This window comes from Schistocerca piceifrons, chromosome 4, assembly GCF_021461385.2.
Source record: "Schistocerca piceifrons isolate TAMUIC-IGC-003096 chromosome 4, iqSchPice1.1, whole genome shotgun sequence".
Taxonomy (NCBI): Eukaryota; Metazoa; Arthropoda; class Insecta; order Orthoptera; family Acrididae; genus Schistocerca; species Schistocerca piceifrons.
This window is the reverse complement of record NC_060141.1, coordinates 654,454,841-654,476,392: the sequence shown is the minus strand read 5'-3', so window position 1 is coordinate 654,476,392 and position 21,552 is coordinate 654,454,841. Positions and strand designations below refer to the sequence as shown.

Genomic DNA, 21,552 nt, shown 5'->3' with positions numbered 1-21,552 from the left:
GAAAATCCGAATGGCAAGACTGTTTGGGATGTTTGTCAATATGGCCAACTCTACGTTCTGAATTTTTTCCTTCCTGTGAGAAGAGATGGTTGCTAATAGGAACTTTTATGAACTGTGAATCACATGCAGTATTCTCTTCACCATAAGAATAATACGAATATAAACATTTTGTCATGCATTGTTTCGTGTTTGCTGCTATCTCATTTAAATCCTGTCTGCCTAATAAACTACGAAACTAGAGCGAGACAACAGCAAATGTGGAAGAATATACATATCATGTGATGTTTATATTCGTATTATTCTTATGCCTAATAGTGATACAGTCAGAAATGAAGCACGGCAATTGACTATATTTTTAAATCTAAGATGACTCTAATTTCTGTGCAGAATGATGTGTACTAAAGAGGCGTCTGCAAAGATTTTCAAACGGAGAAAAATTTTCGCTAAACTCTCGTTCAGAACTTCTAGCATACACAGTATATTATTTGGTTCTTGTTGATCATTATCAAAGAAAGCAGCAGTGTAAGTAACAACAAATAGCAGTCTCTTGCCATTGTTTCGTTAATGAGACGATTCCTCTCTTTTTTTTTTTTAATTTGTAAGCGGCGGTAGCGTGCAGAAAAGGAAGCCACGCCGCGAGTGGCAACAGGCCATAAACACTCATTATCAGAATGCGACAAAACAGTCCATGACACAGTACAGTAATGCATTTTCAGCTTAGAGTGGCATAAACACCTATAACAAAGAGAACGGCGCTTATCAGATCAAAGAAAAATAAGCAATCAATTCAAACCAGACGAAGCACGTGAAAAAGGAAGGGTACCCATATAATTACGGGTGGAGCGCCTGACGCATAGCAATGGCTATCTGATAAAGCTTAACTGCTAAGCTTACGACTCAAACCAAACTACTGTAGCTGTATCGTCATTCATTTGACCTAAATTGTGTCTCATATTACAATGGACCAACTTTGTTCCGATTTGGAGGTGCGCCCTAAAACTTCTCTTTCCCCTTCAATTTCGTGTCTCAAATTTCAGGTGCGGCTTAGATTCTGGAAATTTTTTTTCCCTTGATTTCAAGTCTCATTTTTCAGGTGCGGCTTAGATTCAAGTGCGGTTTGGATTCGAGTAAATACGGTAGATGTCTGTGATACATTCTGTCTGCTCCAACACAAACTCCCTCAGAACCTGTATTAATAATCTCTCCCAGTTTTACCTGTCCTGCTACTACCCCACTGATCTTGCAAACAAACAAATCTCCCTGGCAACCTCCAACATTCCAACCAAAATAGCTGGCATATAAATCAAAATCAGTTCCCCTGAAATTAGATTACTTCTCTCTCATGTCCTCCTCACACTACCCTCTGTCCACTTTCCAGCAACCTTCCAACCTTCACTGACTCATTGCCAGACTGCACAACATTCACAGGCCAAAATAGTTACTCCAAGGTTTCTACCCCATGATGAAAAACTTTCATCATGGACCTGATCACTGCCATTTTCTGTAGTATCATGACAAGTATTTTGTACAATATTAAAATCAGAGCAATATGTGAAATGGTTAATGTTGTTTACCAAGTGATGTGTTCAGTGCTTGTCTTTTTATGTAGGGAAGACCATCATCGAACTGGCCACATTAATAGGTACACACACTGACAAATAAAAATCACAATGCCAAGAAGGAGTTGTTGGACATTAATGAAAGTAGGTAGGTGTATCTCTACATCTGAAAGTGGATGTCTATTTGAATTTTGTGCCATTTGCCTAAGAATGGGGCTAGTAATGCCACTACGACGAAGCAAATCAGGTTTGCTTTAAATATGACACTCATGTTTGGCATATGGCTCAGCTGCATCATACAGCATCTGTAGCAGCAATCTGAGCAGCAGCTGGCACAACAGTGACACAACAAACTGTTACAAACTGGATACTTCAAGGACAGCTCCAAGCCAGAAGCCCTAGAGCATGCATTCCACAGACCCCAAACTACCACCATACGTGTCAAACGAGAGCTCATTGGAGGGCAGGGTGGAGGTCTGTTGTGTTTCCTGGTGACAGCTGGTTCTGCCTCGGTGCTAGTGATGGCCGTGTGTTGGTTAGAAGGAGGCCAGTTGAGGCCTGCAACCACCCTGTCTGCATGCAAGAAACACTGGAACTACACCTGGAGCTAGGTTCTGGGACGTTATTTCATATGACAGCAGGAGCACTCCAATGGTTATCTCCTGTATCCTGACCGCAAATATGCAAGTCAATCTGGTGATTCGAGGTGCTGAGTTGTCATTCATGAACAGCATTCCAGAGGGTGTTTCCAACAGTATAACACTCCCCCACATATTGCTATTGTCACCCAGCATGCTGTACAGTGTTGACATGTTGCTGTGGCCTGCTTGATCACCAGATCCGTCTCCAATTAGGCGTATATGGGGCATAACTGGATGACAACTGTAGTGTCATCCACAAACAACACTGAACATACCTGTACTGACCAACCAAGTGCAACAGGAATGGAACTGTACGACACAATGCACACGCAGATGCATGCTTGCATTCAACATTCTGATGGTTACATCAGTTATTACTGTATTAGCATTTCACCTTTGCATTGGCTTGTCTTACACTTACACTAACCTGTGATCTCGCACTTTCATTGCTCTACATTAATTATTTTGTGATGTTGCGATTTTTTTTTCAGCAGTGTATTGTAACTATCTATGTTGAGGACATCCAGTACTCAGTTGCTGAATATGCTTTATGGCAAAACTCAAGAGACTCGAGTGTCTGCTACAATCCATGGGCAATTTGGATCCACCCATACAGTGACACATTAAGAAATTTAAAAGTGCACAAGTGTGTCACGATGACAGAGTACCTGACTTCTTCGGGAGGAAACCACAAACACTCTTAATACTAGAAGGATCATACCTGTCAATCTGACCACTGAGCATTCTTTAACATTTAATAAATAGTGTATGATTCAATTAGGGGGCTTATGCTTCATAACTTTAAATGTGCTTTGATGGTTACAAAAATGTGGTGGTTACAAACATGTTCACTTTAAATGATCATAGCCGGTCATTTTGAGTGGTGCGATATTTTGCATGTTTCACGTCTCTAAACAAGCAATAATGAATTTTTACATCTACTTTGCTTATTTTATTTCATTATTGTGATCTCATTCCTTCTTTTTCTTTCCATTTTAATTTATGTAGTGGAATGGTTCCTGTTAATGTGTTGTGCTCTACAGAAGTTCAGCATTCCTCATTATTATGGTGTGTCGGAGTTTTCATCCAGATGAGCATCTACAATTCCACAAAATTTGGAGCTGATATTCTGGACCAGATGCCTTGTCTATACACTGTCAAATTTGGCTGCTGCAAATGGCCTAGGACCATTTTTTTCAACATGCTAGATCTTACTGGAATCAACACCTGGATCCTTTACAAAGAGACAAAGGAGAAAAGGTTACCTGGCAAATATTTCTCTTCAGATTAGCACAGGGAAGGTCCTGTTCACACTTTCATTGTGACCATTGAGATATGTAATGTACTAGTACAGGAGGCCTGCTAAAGAGGAGGATTACAAGGTCAAACAAAACTAAAAATCTGTGTGTGCGTTGCAAGAAATTCATATGTCGTTCATGTGCTGGAAGTGTTCAGTAAGTATGTCCAAAGTGTTTTGATAAAGATGGTAGCTTCAACTGAAAACACATCACACACAGAGGAAAACAATATTATCTTTTCATAATTGCCACGGCAATTTATGTCCATTTTTCTTTCTATTTCTTAATAAATGTATATTTATGGCCTGTGTGGAGCTTTGACTGAGAACAAGTCATATAGATAAAACCATTCTGTTATTATTACATGTTTATTTGTATTTGTAACGTTAGTAACTAAGTTTAGTTTCAATGAATATTGTACGAGGGCAGTTCAATAAGTAATGCAACACATTTTTTTTCTGAAACAGGGGTTGTTTTATTCAGCATCGAAATACACCAGGTTATTCCCCAATCTTTTAGCTACACAGCACTATTTTTCAATGTAATCTCCATTCAATGCTACAGCCTTATGCCACCTTGAAATGAGGGCCTGTATGCCTGCATGGTACCATTCCACTGGTCGATGTCGGAGCCAACGTCGTACTGCATCAATAACTTCTTCATCATCCGCGTAGTGCCTCCCACGGATTGCGTCCTTCATTGGGCCAAACATATGGAAATCCGACGGTGCGAGATCGGGGCTGTAGGGTGCACGAGGAAGAACAGTCCACTGAAGTTTTGTGAGCTCCTCTCGGGTGAAAAGACTTGTGTGAGGTCTTGCGTTGTCATGAAGAAGGAGAAGTTCGTTCAGATTTTTGTGCCTATGAACACGCTGAAGTCGTTCTTCAATTTGTGAAGAGTAGCACAATACACTTCAGAGTTGATCGTTTGACCATGGGGAAGGACATCGAACAGAATAACCCTTTCAGCGTCCCAGAAGACTGTAACCATGACTTTACCGGCTGAGGGTATGGCTTTAAACTTTTTCTTGGTAGGGGAGTGGGTGTGGCGCCACTCCATTGATTGCCGTTTTGTTTCAGGTTCGAAGTGATGAACCCATGTTTCATCGCCTGTAACAATCTTTGACAAGAAATTGTCACCCTCAGCCACATGACGAGCAAGCAATTCCGCACAGATGGTTCTCCTTTGCTCTTTATGGTGTTCGGTTAGACAACGAGGGACCCAGCGGGAACAAACCTTTGAATATCCCAACTGGTGAACAATTGTGACAGCACTACCAACAGAGATGTCAAGTTGAGCACTGAGTTGTTTGATGGTGATCCGTCGATCATCTCGAACGAGTGTGTTCGCACGCTCCGCCATTGCAGGAGTCACAGCTGTGCACGGCCGGCCCGCACGCGGGAGATCAGACAGTCTTGCTTGACCTTGCGGCGATGATGACACATGCTTTGCCCAACGACTCACCGTGCTTTTGTCCACTGCCAGATCACCGTAGACATCCTGCAAGTGCCTATGAATATCTGAGATGCCCTGGTTTTCCGCCAAAAGAAACTCGATCACTGCCCGTTGTTTGCAACGCACATCCATTACAGACGCCATTTTAACAGCTCCGTACAGTGCTGCCACCTGTCGGAAGTCAATGAAACTATACGAGACGAAGCGGGAATGTTTGAAAATATTCGACAAGAAATTTCCGGTTTTTTCAACCAAAATTGGCCGAGAAAAAAAATGTGTTGCATTACTTATTGAACTGCCCTCGTACTTATGTTTGTGGTGTATTCTTTACTTCAATCGTTTTTCATTTAATTAAATATAGTGTCTACGGAAAAATTTAAGTATAAGGCATTGGTATGGTATACATAATACACTAGTGATATTTAAAGAGAACACTGAATTAATTTAACAAGTAAAACTGAAATAAAGAAAGATAATCATCAACAGTCAAACTGACCAGTTGCAGTCTAGATAGTTCACTAATGCCAGTCCTCCTCCTGTTAAATCCATAGCTGGTATCTCCCAGGGTCACAAATTCAGATGTGAATGGCAATGACATCGTGGAGTTGACTCTCCACTCTCCTCTGACTGGTGGGATACTTGCGGAATCAGTGCCTGGCCTAGGAAACTCATTCGGTGCGAACTGGTCTTATCTGGTCCGAATGCTGCACTAAGTAACATTCGGTACTAGGATACAACCGAGCCTATTTTCAATCAAATATCTTGTGGAAGAGAATAAATCCGTGCAACACAGGCTCTGGCCGTGCTTGGGTTGCCTCCTGGGGGACTGTCACAGCATGGCCATCTTTCTTCTAGAAAATTGCCCTCTGTGTGTTAGGCATCTTTGAAGCACTGATGTGTGTTGCCCCAGATCACATAAGAACAGATTGCCCGATCGCTTGGTCTAGCAGGCAACCCTTGTCAGGGAACGGCCAGGCAGCAACAGCGTCACACCCTTACTTGTAGCACCAACCACTAGGTGGCACTCCGTTCTGTGAAATATGTGGCAACATCGTCTGAACGCAGCAGCTTTCCACCATTTGGCATCTGTGAAGTACAGCTGTTTCTGACATACCGGTGGTAGTGGATCGAGTTGTCATGCCGGGGGCCTGCAAGTATATTGACTGTAGAAGGAGTAGACAGACAAATCCTGAACTAAATATGTTCAGATTTCCCGTCAAAGATATAGAAAGGTTACGGGAGTGGATTTTAAATTCAAGTAAGAATTAGTTAAGAGTAAGAATTAATAAAGAGCCCTAAGCATTCAAGCCTATCTAAATTTTGTTGACCTTATATTCTGATATAACGTGGCAGCCCTTCCTGTCCAAGAATCATATCATACAATTTTTAAATGAAATCTTTGCTGCGATTTGGACTTTTTAAAACCGTTTATTCACTTCACTATCATAATTTGGGCTGTAGAGGCATTTTTGTGTGCAATGTGAAAACTGAAACCAATATAAGATATGGATAACAAAATGAAAAGCATAGTGTGGCAACATTTGGTAAACAATTTAAGAAGCATTAACTTACAAGACCTTTCCCTTGGTACTTTAAAATGGCTCTAGAGCTGAAATCGCAACAGTGAAATAAATGAATAATAGCCATCATCTAACTGCTAGGTCATCGGCCCCTCTAAATCCTGGTATATACTAGAGTGAACGAAGTGAACGAGTGTAAAACCTCGTTTACACTGCTGCAAACGAGTATTCATAGATAATTCGCCGATGTTCACTGCCATTCGTTTATACTTGTGAACAAGCGTTTATACTGGAATGAAGGGAGGAGAATAGAAGAGAACGAGCATAACATGCAAACTATAGACGCTGCCTATTTCAATTTTTTTTTCATCTGTGTGCTAATAATCCTCACACAGCTTTCACTCAAAAACAACACAACTTATAGTAACAGGTCTGCGCGAGTGCGGATATACCCAGTAATAACTGTGTTGCAGATAAAAGCATACGTCTGTTGCGAATATTTACGGGTTATGTTTAAACTGTACAAAGTAAATTTTTAACATAATTATGGTTTGCCTTGTGTGGTTCTTCAAAGCTGACACCGCCAAAATATGCTTGAAAAACACGCTTTCACTTGTATACTACCGCATTTGCAGCCCCCTTTCAACAACAATCAAAAATTCATCGTTTTGTGCCACTCTTATACCATTTACGTTACGTTACATGCAAAGTAAAAGAATTTAAATTTGAAGTGACTGTCACTGAAATATATCCAGCCTTAATTTGCATCATAACCGAGTGCGGATTTTGAAAACTTTATAGTGTTAACCTGCACATGGAGATCTTTTTTACCACCATAATCCGTATCAGAAGAGCTGTATAGCAAAGAGCAAATAGAAGGCATGGAAGGCAAGTGTAAAACCTATGCGACTGCAATACAGTCTGCATTTAAACAGTAACTCGTGAGAAATGTTTGTATGTTACTTTTCATTTATTTCATTTCGCATGTGATTGTGAGAAATAAACTTGGTTTGTAGAATTACAGGAGCTAATCTACATTCTTAGATTGAAAACTCGGGAAAAACCACAGCTGATCATGAGCTACAGTCAGCAGCGTGACGAATGCATTTCGCGAGCAGCACTCTAGCCGAACGCAAATCAGCGTCATTCACGTCATCGAAGATACAGCGTTGCCAATTCCGCGACATGGACAGGTCAGTTAGCATTGTAGCGTCACCTGCGACATCTGTTGACCGACGGGAAAACTATTTTTACGGTTGCCTGTTCCGCCGTAAGGACGGTCAATCTGTTTCTTACGTGATCTGGGGTGTTGCTTGCTGACACTGCAGGTGTTAAGCCTCGATACAATACACAAGGGAATTGTTTCTCACCATTAAGTACACAAGATGTGGCATCTGCCATGGTTGCTGGACGCTCTGAAATACACACTACATCTAACAGAACATGTTCCTCACCGTGATTTGCAATTGCAGTGCTCTCCAGTGGCAGTTCTCAACTGCATCTGGCATGCAAATCACACTTTTTCTTCCGAAAATGGACATGCATAAAATAGCTGCATTAATTTTTTCCGTGATTGTCAAAGAATAGCAGTAGCGAAATAGATTTTGAACTCACTGTTGGCTTGGATAGCAAACTGCTGGTTGAGGAACATCACATAATGCTGTACAATTATATGACATACATACTAGTATAAGTTACTTGTTATCTCAATTGAATTATCATCTCATTTTCAGTTCTAAATTGAATATATTTAAGGTATAGTGTGTGCCATCAGTTAGCACATGCATAATATCAATATTTTCAAAGCTTTATTCACTGTCACCACTCAGAAGTAACATATTTCATCTCATGGGTCTCAAGATCAGGATTCGTTTTGTAATTTCAGTCAAATAGAGGAGGACATTTTTTGAAGCTGCTCACTGTCATTGAAAAAGATATTTACTGGCAAGTTACAAATATGAGGCTCTTCATAAAGCCAAGAGATAGGTATACATATTTTACGCAGTGTTGCATAATTAGCAAACCTTCCTATGATGCTTGTGTTAACTTTCCGAAACAGACTGGTAGTCATGTTAAGATTTCTGGCCACTGGGGAAACATTCCTGTTGTCGGCCTATTCAACAATAATTGCAGTAAATACATCATTTATAATAAATAACATCAACTACTGCAGGTAATCTTCTATTAAATTAATAAGAACCAAAATCTTTTAAATAATGAAAGGTGAAAATAATACGATGTAGCTAGACACAAATATGCCACATTTCCCTTCAGATTTCACAACATGATCAACTATGGTACAACTTCAACATGGCACCTGTACTTTAGTTATATGACAGACACTGTACACAGATTGAATGTACAAATCTTATTAGTTGATATTTAACTAAGACAAATTCTACCAAAACCAACACACTTTTGTGGGTCATCATTGTGCCATGTCACTGAAATGGTATACTTTCATAGCACACAAGTTATAACATTAACAACATCAAATGCAGAAAGGCTTTAATTAGCAGTATGTAGTTTCCCGATTTTTTTATAATGAGCGTAAAAGAATCTGTGATCTAAATTCAATAGTAACAAAATAATCAGTCTTGATCACAAAAAGAGATGTTTTATTGCTAATGATGGGTTTCAGTATATACAGATGATCTTCAGGCCATGAGGGAACTCCTTCAGTGATCTGCAAAACTGCTAAGTGGAACTGAACTATATGCTGGAAGCCACAGTTGTCAACTGCTCCTGTGTGTTATGCTTTATGCCCTGAAGATGATCTGTATAGATCAAAACCAGGCACCATTAATAAAACAGCATCTCTTTTTGCCTTCAAGACGGATTATTTTGTTACTAAGTACATCTACATCTACATCTACATCCATACTCCGCAAGACACCTGACGGTGTGTGGCGGAGGGTACCCTGAGTACCTCTATCGGTTCTCCCTTCTATTCCAGTCTCGTATTGTTCGTGGAAAGAAGGATTGTCGGTATGCTTCTGTGTGGGCTCTAATCTCTCTGATTTTATCCTCATGGTTTCTTCGCGAGATATACGTATGAGGGAGCAATATACTGCTTGACTCTTCGGTGAAGGTATGTTCTCGAAACTTTAACAAAAGCCCATACCGACCTACTCAGCCTCTCTCCTGCAGAGTCTTCCACCGGAGTTTATCTATCATCTCCGTAATGCTTTCGCGATTACTAAATGATCCTGTAACGAAGCGCACTGCTCTCCGTTGGATCTTCTCTATCTCTTCTATCAACCCTATCTGGTAGGGCTGAGCAGTTTCAAGCAGTGGGCGAACAAGCGTACTGTAACCTACTTGCTTTGTTTTCGGATTGCATTTCCTTAGGATTCTTCCAATGAATCTCAGTGTGGCATCTGTTTTACCGACGATCAACTTTATATGATCATTCCATTTTAAATCACTCCTAATGCGTACTCCCAGATAATTTATGCAATTAACTGCTTCCAGTTGCTGACCTGCTATTTTGTAGCTAAATGATAAGGGATCTATCTTTCTATGTATTCGCAGCACGTTACACTTGTCTACAATGAGATTCAATTGCCATTCCCTGCACAATGCGTCAATTCGCTGCAGATCCTCCTGCATTTCAGTACAATTTTCCATTGTTGCAATCTCTCGATACACCACAGCATCATCTGCAAAAAGCCTCAGTGAACTTCCGATGTCATCCACCAGGTCATTTATGTAGATTGTGAATAGCAATGGTCCTATGACACTCCCCTGCGGCACACCTGAAATCACTCTTACTTCTCTCCATTGAGAATGACATGCTGCGTTCTGTTATCTAGGAACTCCTCAATCCAATCACACAATTGGTCTGATACTCCATATGCTCTTACTTTGTTCATTAAACGACTGTGGGGAACTGTATCGACCGCCTTGCGGAAGTCAAGAAACACGGCATCAACCTGTGAACCCGTGTCTATGGCCCTCTGAGTCTCGTGGACAAATAGCGCGAGCTGGGTTTCACACGACCGTCTTTTTCGAAACCCATGCTGATTCCTACAGAGTAGATTATACTCGAACATAATACGGGTTCCAAAATTCTACAACTGATCGACGTTAGAGATATAGGTCTTTAGTTCTGCACATCTGTTCAACGTCCGTTCTTAAAAACGGGGGTGACCTGTGCCCTTTTCCAATCCTTTGGAACGTTATGCTCTTCTAGAGACCTACGGTACACCGCTGCAAGAAGGGGGGCAAGTTCCTTCACGTACTCTGTGTAAAATCTAACTGGTATCCCATCAGGTCCAGCGGCCTTTCCTCTTTTGAGCGGTTTTAATTGTTTCTCTATCCCTCTGTCGTCTATTTCGATATCCACCATTTTGTCATCTGTGCGACAATCTAGAGAAGGAACTACAGTGCAGTCTTCCTCTGTGAAACAGCTTTGGAAAAAGACATTTAGTATTTTGGCCTTTAGTCTGTCATCCTCTGTTTCAGTACCATTTTGGTCACAGAGTGTCTGAACATTTTGTTTTGATCCACCTACCGCTTTGACATAAGACCAAAATTTCTTAGGATTTTCTGCCAAGTCAGTACATAGAACTTTACAGTCGAATTCATTGAACGCCTCTCACATAGCCCTCCTCGCACTACATTTCGCTTCACGTAATTTTTGTTTGTCCGCAAGGCTTTGGCTATGTTTATGTTTGCTGTGAAGTTCCCTTTGCTTCCGCAGCAGTTTTCTAACTCCGTTGTTGTACCACGGTGGCTCTTTTCCATCTCTTATGATCTTGCTTGGCACATACTCATCTAACGCATATTGTACGATGGTTTTGAACTTTGTCCACTGACCCTCAACACTATCTGTACTTGAGACAAAACTTCTGTGTTGAGCCGTCAGGTACTCTGTAATCTGCCTTTTGTCACTTTTGCTACACAGAAAAATCTTCCTACCTTTTTTAATATTTCTATTTACGGCTGAACTCATCGATGCTGTAACCGCTTTATGATCGCTGATTCCCTGTTCTGCATTAACTGTTTCAAATAGTTCGGGTCTGTTTGTCGCCAGAAGGTCTAATATGTTATCGCCACAAGTCGGTTCTCTGTTTAACTGCTCAAGGTAGTTTTCAGATAAAGCACTTAAAAAAATTTCACTGGATTCTTTGTCCCTGCCACCCGTTATGAACGTTTCAGTCTCCCAGTCTATATCCGGCAAATTAAAATCTCCACCCAGAACTATAACATGGTGGGGGAAATCTACTCGAAATATTTTCCAAATTTTCCTTCAGGTGCTGTGCCACATCAGCTGCTGAGCCAGGGGGCCTATAGAGACATCCAATTACCATGTCTGAGCCTGCTTCAACCGTGACCTTCATCCAAATCATTTCACATTTCGGATCTCTGTCAATTTCCTTCGATACTATTGCACTTCTTATCGCTATAAACACGCCTCCCCCTTCACTGTCCAGCCTGTCTCTGCAGTATACATTCCAATCTGAGTTTAGGATTTCATTACTGTTTACGTCTGGTTTCAGCCTACTTTCTGTCCCTAGTACTATATGGGCGTTGTGACCGTTTATTAATGAGAGCAGTTCTGGGACCTTTCTATAGACGCTCCTGCAGTTTACTATTAGCACATTAATATTGTTATTCCCTGTTGCATTTTGCCTACTCCTACCTTGCCGCGTCTCAGGAGGCGTCTTGTCGGGCCTAGGGAGGGAATTCTCTAACCTAAAAAACCCCCATGTGCACTCCACACGTACTCCACCACCCTTGTAGCCGCGTCTGGCGTGTAGTGCACGCCTGCCTATTCAGGGGGACTCTACATTTCTCCACCCGATAGTGGAGGTCGAGAAATTTGCACCCCAGATCGCAGAATCGTCTGAGCCTCTCTGGTTTAAGCCTTCCAATCAGCTCCAAACCAGAGGACCGCGATCGGTTCTGGGAACGATACTACAAATAGTTAGCTCTGATTCCACTCCGCGAGCGAGGCTTTCCGCCTTCACCAATTCCGTCAACCGCCTGTACGAACTGAAGATGACCTCTGAACCCAGACGGCAGGAGTCATTGGTGCCGACATGAGCAACAATTTGCAGTCGGGTGCACCCAATTCTCTCTATCGCCGCCGGTAAGGCCTCCTCCACATCTCGGATGAGACCCCCCGGCAAGCAGACAGAGTGAACACTGGCCTTATTCCCCGACCTTTCCGCTATTTCCCTAAGGGGCTCCATCACCCGCCTAATGTTGGAGCTCCCAATAACTAATAAACCCCTCCCCCCATGTGCCTGCTCGGACCTTGCTGAAGGAGCAGCCACATGTCCACTCGCAGGCAAAGTGGGCGATGCCACACGGCCAGCCTCCACTTTTACCCTCCGCCTCGTGCGCCGCGAACGCTGCTGAACCCGCCACTCCCCTTGGGGAGAGGGTGGCCCAACCGCACCCGGTACCCGCGAAGATGTCTCGACAGCAGGGACAGTGGGTGAAGCATGTAACACCTGGGGTGTACCATGCGACGCACCAGACTCCCCACTGCCGCTACATTCCGAGGCAGCAGCCTGAAGACGGCTGACCGCGGCCATCAACACGTTCAGCTGTTCACGAACAGTGGCCACCTCCTCCTGCATCTGTACACAGCAGTCACACATCCTATCCATCCTAAGAAATCAATTTACTGTAGAGAGTTAATCAACTTTTAACTAGACTGCTAATTCACTAAAGGCGGCTGATAGTTGACTAAACTGTGGTTGCCAGACACTTCTCGTAGAAAACAATGAAAATAGCACTACCTGTCTCTGGACTGTATTGAAAACAAACTCTAGCACTACTGGCACTATGGCTGACTAAAGGGACTCTCTCTGACTGTATTCAAAACAAACACGAACTTTATGGAACACTATTAATAGCACTTGACAATTAAAGCTTCCTAAAAGCAAAAACACACGGAAGAAGAAGTGATAAGTAAGAAAAATACAGTTAATACTTAAATTAAGGTAGCTCGCTGCACAGCAGACGTGAAGCAGACGGCGGTTAGGACGACACTGTCATTTTAATACAACTAATCATACCTAAAATGGCACATTTTCAAGAGATCCTCAGTGCGCCAGTGCTGTGATAGTTTATATACACAATTTTAAAAATCACCTAATACGTAATATAGCTCCATACAACATTGTGTCTCCTAAATTCTGCCTGTAACGTAAAACTGATGCCACATCTTACTAACCAGGTTTCTCTCCATGTGGCAAAAATCTGACATGCCAGATTCTTCATCCCATGCTCCACAATGTAGTAGAACCTGGAGTTCCACACTGTGATAACACAAGCTCCTCGTTCATGAGACGATGGCTTAAGTAGTACTCATAGCATTGACAAATATCTACAACTTATCTCTAGAAGGTGACGAAATGCCAATCCTTTTCTCTTTTTTGACTGCCTTTCTCATCATACTTTACTTTCTGCAGAGTTTTGGCCTGTCTGTAAACTTCAAACTTTGAGCAACCAGCTATAGTGTCCAACTGGTGCCACTGTTTGCAGTACACCAAAACACAAGTGTGATCTATTTCTATTTTTTGTGTATTACTCTATGCCAATGAAATTTCCTTTGTGTTCTGTCACTTGCCTTGGTGGAAGAACTTGTAAATAAAATAATTTCATTTATTCCTCAGGCACTTGTTGACACCCCTGAATTGTAAATAGGATGTATTCTGTTTTACGTGGAACTACAAGAAAAAAGACTGACAACATTGCTAAATGTGGCTGGTAGTAAAGAAAATATAGCAAACAAGTCACTATCTGACTCGTTTTTGTAATATACTTGAATATATAGTTACTACGTGATTTACAACAGAAGCACAATATTATACTCTTGTTTGCATCCAAGAAAGATTACTGTATTATAGAACATACCTTTAAAGCTTTGTCACAGTGTGGTAGGGACTCTTGTACATCTTCTAGTAAAATTCCTCCAAGACCTTTGAGATCATTATTTCTCAGCAGCCTTAATAAACTTTTCTTGTCTTTAATTTTATATGGTGGCTTAAAAATAAACTTCCCCTCCTCTGTGACTTCAATTTTCGGATTGCTAATAAGAGCCTCCGAGAGCAACCACTATAACTGAACAAAAATTTAATTAAGAAAACCAAAAAAAAAAAAAACACACACAAGGGGGAAAAAATCATTATGTAGATGTCAGTGCAATGAACAGAAGCTACTTTACTATATGGTAAAACAGTGGTCGTTTAGAGTCAGTTACCACTGTTAACTTGTTGTGAGTACACTTAAAGAAAAAAAAATGTGACAATCACTCTAACTCCACAACAATTTAAATTTAAAGCTATGTATTTGCAACAATCATATTATAATCAATTTAACAAGAAAATGAAGGCTGAGAATATTAGACTGACCTGTTTCACTTTTGACCCAACATCTAGCTGGTTTGTCTCATCTAAAATTTCATCAAGAGTTAATGGGTGATCATCACCTTCCTGATGTCTGGATTTCATGTGCCTGACAATTTTTGCCAGTACGCCAAATTTGTACTGAGAACTTCCAGTCATGGTTTTATAACTGTTGGAGTAATGCAGAAAGTATGAGAACTATCACAGCACTGCTATTAATGATTACTGGTTTCAAAATCTTACTATATGAAATAAAGTGGACATACATCTCATATGAAAACCAGCTTTATGTGTTTGACAATTGATGTCAAAAGCTACACACATTTCTGTATCTAAATAATGTATAAACTGAGGTAAGGTTCATATGACCACTATTTCTAACATAAATGACAGCTGTCCATACAATTAGAATTAGAAACAACCTAGACAACAGAGTTACACACAGTCACATTTGAAAAAAAAAGAAAGATAAAGAGTGTTAAGATAATATTTAAGAAAATATGCAATTATGAATCTCCACCACCATTTCATTCAAATGTGGGTCATGGAGAAAATTCTGGAGTGCTAGATGTCAGGAATAATCCATTCAATAGTTAAAAAAAGAAGCCAATATAAATAGTCATAAAGGAACAACACTTTCATGCTAAAGTTACAAAATTTTCTTCCACATTATTTACAACAGGTTTAAAAACTCACTCTAAGAACAGAAATTTGGAGAATGCTAAGGAGAATTTCTCCCATACGGCAGATGTCCAGTTCAAATTCTCAGTCAGAAACTATTAATGGAATATTGCAAATAAAGAAATGAGCAGCTTTTTCTCTCACTCATACTTTTTTTTAAAAAAAAGCATGCAATGTTATCCAGTGTTCTAAATTTTAAAAATACTCAAGAGTACGTGGTCTTCATACCAAACTAACAAAAAACATTGAACTAACTAACCAGTGATGACTCCACAGTACATTTCTGGGGAAGACAATCAAAAGCATACACAATTCGGATCAACATCCGAAAGATGATAGATTACCCGCACTGCTTTCCATGATGTCCTTCAATTTCATCCCAAATATCTTGCAAAAGGAAAGTCACCCTAAAGTTGGAACAAAACTCTAAATAGGAACAAAATGCCTGTAGTTTCCAGACAATTTCTTTTCCTTAGCCTTTGGTATGGAAGTAGTACAAGTAGTTCATATTTCTAAAACAGTCTGTATTAAGAAGCCTCACAGTGAGAAGTAACAGGCATTATTACATTACAGAAGCATTGCATGAAGGAGCAAAGCAAATAGTTGGTAACAATGACTGAGAAGACAGTCTGATTACAAGACCAGTGGGAAAGCAGTAATCAAATGTGCCATGATTCATAACTGTGTTTGCACATGTGCTGTATTTCCATGTCAGATCCAACAATACAATAGTAACTTTAGGCGTGTTGAAGAAAAGTAATAGGCAGAAAGGGCACAATACAGATAAATCTGTTTCGTTTCTAGAAAGGGTGTCAGCACATTTTACCTGTGGAGGAAGATGGCACTCAGAATGGTCTGCAGGTAGCGAATTAGGATGTAAAAAAGAAAGAACTTACAGGAAAAATTGTTTCATGAGACTACTAGCCAATTTATTGAAATATTGTGCAGAAAGGGTCTGTATGTTCTGTAACATTATAAAACTGTCTTGGGTGTAAGGCCATGCAATTCTTCAAATGTTGTCTGCCTAAATAATTCAGTTCTAGTTGAAGTATAATGTGGTCTGTAAATGAAGGAATCAGTGGCAAGTCAAGAATATTAACAGGGATCCAACATCTACTGACATAACCACTCCTGGACTTCTCTGGGTAACCACACAAGATCATCAAGCATTTGAAACACAGGCACCAGTGCCACTCAGTCTACATGGTCTACAAAAGACACACAAGGGGGGTGTACCACTGAAGTCAATTGTTTGTTAGGTCACTGACATATGCACTGACAAAACATCTTGCCACAGTGCTAGATGCCCACATACGTCACTGCAATGATCACAACAGAAGGTATTCCGTATCAGCAACCTCAGTAGTCATTAGACATCGCAAGAGAGCAGACTGGGGCATTCCAAGGAACTCATGGACTTCAAATGTGGTCAGGTGATTGGGTGTCATTTGTGTCATACATCTGTACATGAGATTTCCACACTCCTAAGCACCCCTAGGTCAAATGCGTCCAATGTGACAGTGAAATGAAAATGTGAAGGGACACATTCAGTACAAAAGCATATCCAAGTTAGCTTCCAAACCTGTGAAAGAAGAATATACCGCTGACTAACAGAATTTGGCAGTTCCTAAACAAGCTGATGAAATATGGACATCAATTACCCTGTAATAAATCTACATATGGGAATATATCATCAAAGGAAGCTAATCTCAGAAGGAGGTATTATTAAATGTCCTAAATACAAAACTACTGCCCAGAAATTTATTTAGTGATTTCATATATATATCTGAAGCTCAATATTTCGGTATGACAAATGATTAACTGGAAAGCTTAATACTGCAAAAAAGTATCTGCTTCTCCCTGTTAGTGATCTTTGTTTTTATCCTAATGAGTTACCTGATGCTTTAATTAAAAGCCTATCCAATTACATATACATCTTTTCAGAAAGAAGTGACATAAGATAGAACCTGTATAGTATTTGCTAGTTTACGGTCAAAGTTAGCACATAATATGGAGAATCTATAACAATTTCCTTTAATGTATTATGAAGCATTTTGATTGTTGAAGTCGGATTTCTATGCCAACTAGCTGACATATGTATAAGGCAAAGCACACAGGGACCCACAAGAATGACTTGAACTTATCACATACTTTTTGTAAAATACTGGTGAAAATGGGGGCTTTTGATTCTGTATGACACCTCCAAAGTGCAGAACCTGTTCCTAATGAGGAATTTTTAAGATTTCCCACATGTTTGAAGAAATAAGCTGCTTTATAATTTTTATTAATTCTTCCAATTTGTTGTTTCTCTTTATCCACTACTCTACATAACAATGATACGGTTATATGCTCTGTGTATCTACACACTCTAAAATCTATTGATATTGTCAGGCCAAATGAGGTCTGTAGTTCCTACTGATTTCCCACCTAACCTAGCAGGAACTGTCTACCTTCTTCCAGCTCCTAAGTTTGAAACAAATTTTTTTCTACAATCAACTAATAACATGGAAGAAATAAAAAATGTTGTTTAAATAGTATAAAAACAAAAGTCTCTGTGCATCAACTGAAACAGTCTACCATCTTACAAATTCAGTACTTTGTGATAAGAACAATATTAACACAGATAATTCCGTTTATATGATACTCCTCAGAATATCTAAAGAAAAAACCTGTCTCATAATATCCAAAAGTACAAAACACTTACTTGACAACATCCAGCTTTGGCGCTGCTGAGACATTAGATGGTACTTTTGCTTTCTTTTTAGAGTCATCTCTGGGTGCTGAAGAATTTTCATCTTTCTTTTTCTTCTCAACCCTGAAAAAGAAATTAATCTTCTTGATATTACTATTGCACACAACACAAGACTGTAAATCATATGTGGTAGGATGGTATGTAAACTGATAGCATTACTTAGGGATAATGATGGTGAGATGGTATACTGTCATCTTCAGCTAGCCTGTGCACCAGCTACTGAGAAAGCTATGTATCAATATGGAATCTGTGCACATTAATGCTGCTTAAAACTTTTCATATACATGGAGCACAGCCAGAAATCATGTTAAGGGCCATGAAACAAAGTCCTACACCCAGCCATGTGACAACTGAACCTCAAATCTTTGGATTACTATTCTGATACCTGCTGCAACAGTACATTATCCATTCATGCTGAATGGCATGAAAGCGAGTGCAAAGTTTAAGCAAAACCACTTTTCACAGTTAATCAGTGGAAAACCACAGATCCATTCTTCAAGTCAATGTAGATGGTGTAGAAAGGGTAAATCTGAATCTCTAAACAAATTATTCATTGACAATATACAAGATTTACAAGAAAAATTGCCTAAGATATATATCCTGTTTATAAAAAAAAATCTTTGTTGGCTCAACGATATAATCTGTCAGCAGGTTCAGAACACAGAACTATTCATGGCTGAACTAAATGGACCAATGATGACATTACTGCACAAACCACGTGAGATAACCCAGTCATCTCCATCTGTACACCACTTCTGACATCTTACATTTACACACAGGCTTTCATGGCCATCACACTTTGATATTACGTATATACCAGATGTGACTGGCTGGCATGTCAGAGACAGAGACTCCCACAGGCTGCTGGAGGCAGAGCTGTCAATGAGCCTGATGAAGGAGTTGAGAGGCTGCACCAAAGAGGTGAGTGAGGCCAACAAGAAGTTGCTGACTGTCATAGTACACATCTATAATGGTTAACTTGGTTGCGCAGCTGAAGATTTGTGGAATGTCAGCACAAATGTTTATTGATGTGAAGAACAAACATTAAGCCAATAGCTGTATATGAAATTCAGATATACTTTCAGCAAGTAATTTCACACCAGAATTGTGAGTGACAAGGCCCCTACTTTACGCATAATATTTTTTGAAGTTCAATCAGGGGAAACCTGTACAAATAATGATAACTGCATGGAAATTAATAACTGCGTATAAAATGGTGCTAACACCAGAATCAACATGTAATTACTTAATTAAACATAGAAAACAATCAGCCACACCAACATATATATCAACAGTATTTTGAAATGGATCAACTGCTATTCACTGTAAAGATGACATGCTGAATTGCAGACAGATATAATGAAAAGTCTGTTATACATTTAGCTTTCGGCCAAGGCCTTCTTCAGAAAAGAAAAGAAACTGATATTCCCACAAGCAAGGACACCTCATGCACACATGACTGTTATCTCCGGTCACTGGACAGAATACAACTCTCACATTGAATGAAATCAGCAATCTGGGATGAGACATGGAAGGGGGAGGGATAGAAGGACATGGGTGGATGGTGTGGGGCAGTAGGTTACATAGGTTAAGGCTGGGATAATATTGGGAGCAGAGAATGTATTGTAAGGAGAACTTCCATCAGTGCAGTTCAGAAAAACTGGTGGTGGAGGGGAAAATCAAGATAGCCTGGGTTGTGAAGCAGCACTGTAATCAAGCATGTTATGTTCAGTTTGCATGTTGTGCCACCGAGTGGTCCACATGGTTCTTGGCCACGGTTTGGTGGTGGTCATTCATCCAGGTAGACAGCTGGTTGGGAGTCATGCCAATACAAAAAGCTGTGCAATGATTGCAGCAGAGCTAGTACAAGACATGGCTGGTTTCAAGGTGGCCCGGCTTCTGATGGGGTAGGATAAGCCTGTGACAGGACTGGACTGGGAAGTGCTCGGTGGATGGTCTGGGCAGGGCTTGCACCTGAATCTTCCACTATCCTTCGGACATGCCTACATGTCATTCAGTATAAATGGGAGATATACTGTTGCAGCCCTTATCAAAATACTAATTCAAAGATTAGAGGATCAATTATCACACAGCTGGTCATATGACTTTGTTTCTTGGCTTTTAATATGATTTCTGGCTGTGCTCTCTGTATGTGTGGATGGAGCCATCAGAGACAGGTGATCAATAGAGCAGATGGGAGAGAAGGTGTTGAGGTTGTGAAGGAACGAGAACAGAGTTTATTGACTGTGAGTCTGTATAAAGAAGATATTATCTCTAAACCTGAAACAGGCCAGGGATTTGGGGTTTTGGGAGGCTACAACCCCACAGTCCTCATCTGGTTCGGGTTTATTGATGACTTCTTCACGATCTGGACTCAGGTCCAAGGTACCCTATCCTCATTCTTTCAAAAACATCAACACTTAACTTGGTCCTCCCATTCACTTAACCCCCTCAGCCCAGTGTGTCATCTTCCTGGACATTGACCACCTCTCTCTGATGGCTCCACCCACACCACCGTCCACATTAAACCTACCAGCCACAAACAGTACCTGCATTATGACAGTTGCCACCCCTTTCACACTACAAAGACCCCCCCCCCCCCAATATAGCCTGGCCACCCAGAGATGGTGTTTCTAAGAGTGACAAGAACTGGTTTGTCCAGTATGCTGAGGGTCTCACAAAAAACATCACAGACAGGCACTATCGCCCAGCCCTTTTCCTCAAATAGACTTCCTGTGCAATATCCCCACACACCACTAATCTTTCCACCAACCCCCCAAGAGCAAGTTACAAAGGAGCACTCCCATTATTACCCAGTACCACCCAAGACTGAAAGAACTGGACCACATAGTTCATCACAGCTTCAATCATCTATCATCATGCCTTGATACAAGGCATGTCCTGCCTAAGATCCTCCCCAACAGTGTTCCAACCTCCACATCCTAGTCTATCCCTATGCCACTCCCAACCCCACCTCTCGCAACAGGAATCACATCTATCTGGAAACCTGAGTGTAAGACCTGTCCAATTCACCCACCCAGCACTTCCTATTCCAGTCCAGTCACAGGCTTATCCCACCTGTGAAAGCAGCCATGTCATGTACCAACTCTGCTGCAATCACTGTATAGATTTTTATACTGGTATTACTACCAATTAATGTCCACCAGGGTGAATGGCCACCGACAAACTGTGACCGAAAGCCAAGTGGACCACCTTATGGCATAACATGAAGATGAATATAATGTGTGTGATTTCAATGGCTGCTTCACAACCTAGGCCA

At 40.7% G+C, this 21,552-nt stretch overlaps 1 protein-coding gene across 1 annotated transcript in view; it reads right to left on the bottom strand.

Annotated features, from left to right (window-relative positions):
• LOC124794854 (general transcription factor IIE subunit 2) overlaps positions 1-21,552 on the bottom strand; it is a 69,884-nt gene that overhangs the window by 18,185 nt on the left and 30,147 nt on the right. The window contains exons 2-4 of the mRNA XM_047258520.1: positions 18,225-18,335; positions 14,846-15,008; positions 14,349-14,549 (exon numbers count right to left, since the gene is read on the bottom strand). Of these exons, the coding sequence (XP_047114476.1) occupies positions 14,349-14,549; positions 14,846-15,008; positions 18,225-18,335 (475 nt within the window). The remainder of the gene's footprint in view (positions 1-14,348; positions 14,550-14,845; positions 15,009-18,224; positions 18,336-21,552) is intronic.